Here is a 4,526-nt window from a genome sequence, read left to right on the forward strand (position 1 = left end):
CATCATAAATCGTCAAGCACAGGGTTATAACGACCACGAGCCACAAATCAAGCCCTCCAAAATAACCCAAATGAGCTCTTACTTTGTAAACTCGTTCTCAGGGCGCTACCCAAATGGCCCCGACTATCAGTTACTAAATTATGGGACCAGCAGTTCCATGAACGGTTCTTACAGAGATTCAAGCACCATGCATTCCAGCTCTTATGGCTACAACTACAATGGGATGGACCTTAGCATCAACCGCTCAGCCTCCTCTAGTCACTTTGGGGCTGTGGGGGAGAGCTCCCGCGGTTTCCCTTCTCCAGCTCAGGAGAGCAGGTTTAGACAGGCGTCTAGCTGCTCCTTATCTTCTCCCGACTCCCTTCCCTGCTCCAACAGCGAGAGCCATGGAAGCAAACCCGCCCCGTCCCCCTCCGACCAAGCTACTTCTGCCAGCACCACCACCACAAATTTCACAGAACTAGACGAGACCAGCGCGTCCTCGGGAGCCGACGAGGGCACTCCAATAAGCAGCAGCATCCCCCGAGCGCAGGCAGAGCCCATCGCAACCTCCACGGCAGCGACAGAAGGGCAGGCACCTCAGATATTCCCTTGGATGAGGAAACTTCACATTAGCCATGGTACGGCTACTTCTTTTTTCCGTCCTTGTCGGTGTCGTTGGGGTTTGGGTTGGTTGGTTTGGGTTTGGTTTTGGTGGGGTTTTTTTTTTTCCCCGCACAGCCCTCTCTTTTTTTCCTCTCGTGTTTTTGCTTTGGTGGTGGGTTGTTTGGGGTTGTTTCCCCCCCCCTTTTCCCTCCCCACCCCACCCCACTCCCTTTTTTCTCTCCTTCCTTTTATTCCGTGGAGGCGCTTTGATCAGAAACGCAGCTATTTCTTGCTTTTGTATTTCTTGCTCTGAGCGCTGCTTTAAAGCTGCCTCTGGCGCCTGGAGGGGGGGCGATTTTATTTTAGTTTCGCTATTCTTGCCGCGAAATGTGCCCTTATTTCAAGCTCTTAGCTCTATGTGGATGGTGGGAGAAGGTAATTTAAAAATTGAGGGAAGGGGGGGGTTCCTTGGGGGGGGAGGAGAGAGGAAAGGAAAGAATTGACCATTAAAATGGCATTACATGCACAGATGGGTCTCTCAGTCCTTTCCTACTCTTATTTTGCTGGGTGCATTCTTGACAATCTGCTCTTGACAAAACCGAAATTGCGAGGAGATACACGGGGAATAGCGAGCCCCCCCCGCCCGCCCCGGTTTTCTCCTGGAGAAAAGCAAGCAGCGTTAAACCTGATGCCCCTGCGAACAGCCTCAGAAACACGCAGGCAGAGGCGAAAAAGGGAGATTTCAAGCCCTCACTTCTCCATTTAAATTATGAATATTGAGTCGCGAATGTCGGTTCTGGAGGGGCCAAGGGTGGGGGGTTTTACACGTGTCTGGGGGTGTGCGAGAAAGAAGGGGGGGGGCTGTTATTTGGGGAATAAGCAGCTTTCCTAGCTGCCCGAAGAAGGCGAATATTTTACCTCGGTATTAAAAAAAATAATAATTAAAAAATAGCCTTAAGGATAACAAAAATCCTAGCAGAAAGCAAAATCCCAAACCCCGCTGTTGTCCGTGTTATTCAGACATGACTGGACCAGACGGTAAGAGGGCGAGGACAGCGTACACTCGCTACCAGACCCTGGAGTTGGAAAAGGAATTCCACTTCAATAGATATCTCACCCGCAGGAGGAGAATAGAGATCGCTCACGCTCTCTGCCTCTCCGAGCGCCAGATCAAAATCTGGTTCCAGAACAGGAGGATGAAATGGAAGAAGGATAATAAACTGAAAAGCATGAGCTTAGCCTCGGCGGGCAGCGCCTTTCAGCCATAGATTCTAGAGGAGGAATATCGAGGAAAGAAGAGGAGGCGAGAAAGAAATACGTAAATAAATAAATAAAGCGCCGCAGATCTTAGTTTCGGAGTACTGTACAGTGAGGCACCTTCTTTTCGGCATGTTGTTGATATTCTAAAACAACGCGTATGGTACCGTTATCCCAGGACTGAGTTCATGTCGTGTTCTGTTTGGGTTTGGTTTGGTTTGGGTTTTTTTTAATTTTTCTTAATTAAATTTTATTTCCAGATGCTCCTCATGCTCTTGTTGTTCTTATAAATGTATGTGTCCGTGCTCTCTTGATGCTTTCTGGAAAGCTAGCATGTTTTATGTGAGCCCTTTAAATGTTATAACTTATTTATAAATCGAGAACAGATACGATTGTTTGTTTATTTGTTGGCTTTTTTTTTTTTCCCCTTTCCTGAGTTTACTGCTTTTGGGTGAGTTCTTCTCTGCCCAAGCTAAAATCGGGGGTTCCTGCACTACAGTCGCAGAAAAAAAAATCTAAAAAACCAAACAAAAATGTAAAAAAATTAAAAAGGAAAAAAAATAAAAAGCTCTTGTATCTTTCTGTCTTAAAATTGTCCAGTCTGTGTTTTAGTTCAAACTTCAGGCCAGGATTTCTAGTCCCAGGCTAATTCCGAGACGTACTCTTAGACGTGGGTAAACTTCACTATTAAAAAAAATGTATAAAATCGGACCAACAATAGAGTGCTCTAATGTTTGTAAATACTAGAAATATTTCTGATGTGACTAATAAACGGTTTGTAGTGGGCAGAGTGAATGCAATGTTATGTGTAAAAATGGCATCTGTCATGTCTAGCTGCCTGTTAGTACTTTGCCAATAAGCTTTTTGTATTTGTTTGTAGCTTTACTTGAAGTCAAATAAACGTTTCTCCTATTCACAAAGCCTCCCAGTTGCACTTTATACACAACCTCTGAGACTTGCAGCCCATGCTAAAGCCGGAGAGATGCCTGGCATGGAGCTGAGCCTGTGCTAGGAGCTCTCAGCAAGAGCTGCAGCCTCTCCTGGGCAGCTCCTTGCGAGCTCCGAAACACCAAATATTCACATCAAATCCCCTTCAGGCACCGCACGGGAATAAAACGCAACCCTCCACACTGCCCTCCAAACCGCCGTCTCCCCCAAAACAACACCTTCCCCCCACCCCCCTACCCCCCCTCAACGTATCAGACAAACTGGTTTCAAGTACTTCAAGTTGCAATAACACGGTATAAACGCTTCCCCGGCAGATTTACGTGCATTTCAGGGTTTGTCAGACACAGATATACACACGCACACGCACATTTTAAAAGCGAGAGGTATTTATATCCACATATATGTCCACGTAAAACTGTGTTATACAGAATTACAGATCCGTGTGTATGTAGAGATATATTTATTATATATCTATCTATCTATATAAACCACATGTATATACATAATACATTTCCGTGCTAAGCTGTACTCTCTCCGCTACCTCTCGTCCTCGGTTTATTGTGCTTAACTGCTTTTACCTCCTAGTCTCTGGCTCAACATGTAAATAACAGCTCACAGCTCTGTAACTACTGACACTTACTACAACGAGTCATTCCGGCTGCAGATAATTTAACATCATCAAAGATGGCAAATGTTGCCATTTCGCTACCTAGGGAATCTAACAAGGCACGAGATACTCCGGTTTAAAGTCGCTCGATTTGGCAAAACGCCACTGACATCTCTACAATACAGCTTAGGCTTTTTGTTCGTAGCAAGTAAAGTTGGAGCTTAAAACTTACCAAACTTAATCTCCCACTGTTTAGGTACTTCTTAAGTGATTTTGAGAGGGATGTGAAGTGGACTGTCAGATCCCAAACCATTTGCTCGCCTTCCCTTGATATTTTTTTCTTTTTTTTTTTTTCTTTTTTTTTTTACCAATAGCAAACTATACCAAAAGTGGGTATGACATTTAGATGTCAAATGGATAGGGTTTTATCTAGAAGTTAGATCGTAAAAATCGCCCAGACCTCAGACAGATACCCCTCACTGGCTCTCAAAAGTCACGTGAGGTCCATAAAGTTAGTTTTATGGTTTTGGGGAGTTGACAATGTACAATATATTTCACATTCTCTAGAATGTTAAGTGACACTTTAACTGCTTGGTTTGGCTTGTAAGGGGCAGCAATGGGTGAGCACTTTTCCAGATGAGATAAACGTTGCAATTGCAGGGAACATGTTTTGCGGGTCCAGTTTTCAGTCCAGAGAGCCAATAGACTGGAGTCCTGAAAGTAAGTTCTTCTGAAATATTATCTGCTTAAACTATTTTAAAGGGTTGATATGGCTAAAGGCTGAGCGGGGAGGAAAGAGGGTCTGTCTCTCTTTCAGAGCTTTATTTCTCAATTTTAGAAGGTCCTAATTCTTATCCTCCCGAGAGCTGGAATTGCATTACATTTCCATCACAGCTTCGAGGCCCGCAAGTAAACTTTGGAGAAGCGGGAGAAATAGAAAATCTGTAAAGATTCATTATCATTGCAAGGCAAACTCCATCCTGTCTTTGCCGGGGGACATGTGTACTTCAGACAAAGTTTGGGTTTGTCCTTCGCCATGTAAAAAGGCTCTTGCTCGTTTAGTGGAGGGGATTCGGTGTGGTTTATACTGCTCGCAAATAGCCACAAATCTGGCCCGTGCCTTTGCATT

General features: G+C 44.7%; 1 protein-coding gene across 1 annotated transcript; it reads left to right on the forward strand.

Moving 5' to 3' along the window:
- HOXB5 (homeobox B5) lies at positions 1-2,981 on the forward strand. Its single transcript, XM_052785297.1, has 2 exons — positions 1-620; positions 1,606-2,981. The coding sequence occupies exons 1-2, from the start codon at positions 71-73 to the stop codon at positions 1,851-1,853; spliced, it is 798 nt and encodes a 265-aa protein (XP_052641257.1). The 5' UTR covers positions 1-70; the 3' UTR covers positions 1,854-2,981.
- The last annotated feature ends 1,545 nt before the right edge of the window (positions 2,982-4,526 follow it).

Source organism: Harpia harpyja, chromosome 4, assembly GCF_026419915.1.
Source record: "Harpia harpyja isolate bHarHar1 chromosome 4, bHarHar1 primary haplotype, whole genome shotgun sequence".
Classification (NCBI taxonomy): domain Eukaryota; kingdom Metazoa; phylum Chordata; class Aves; order Accipitriformes; family Accipitridae; genus Harpia; species Harpia harpyja.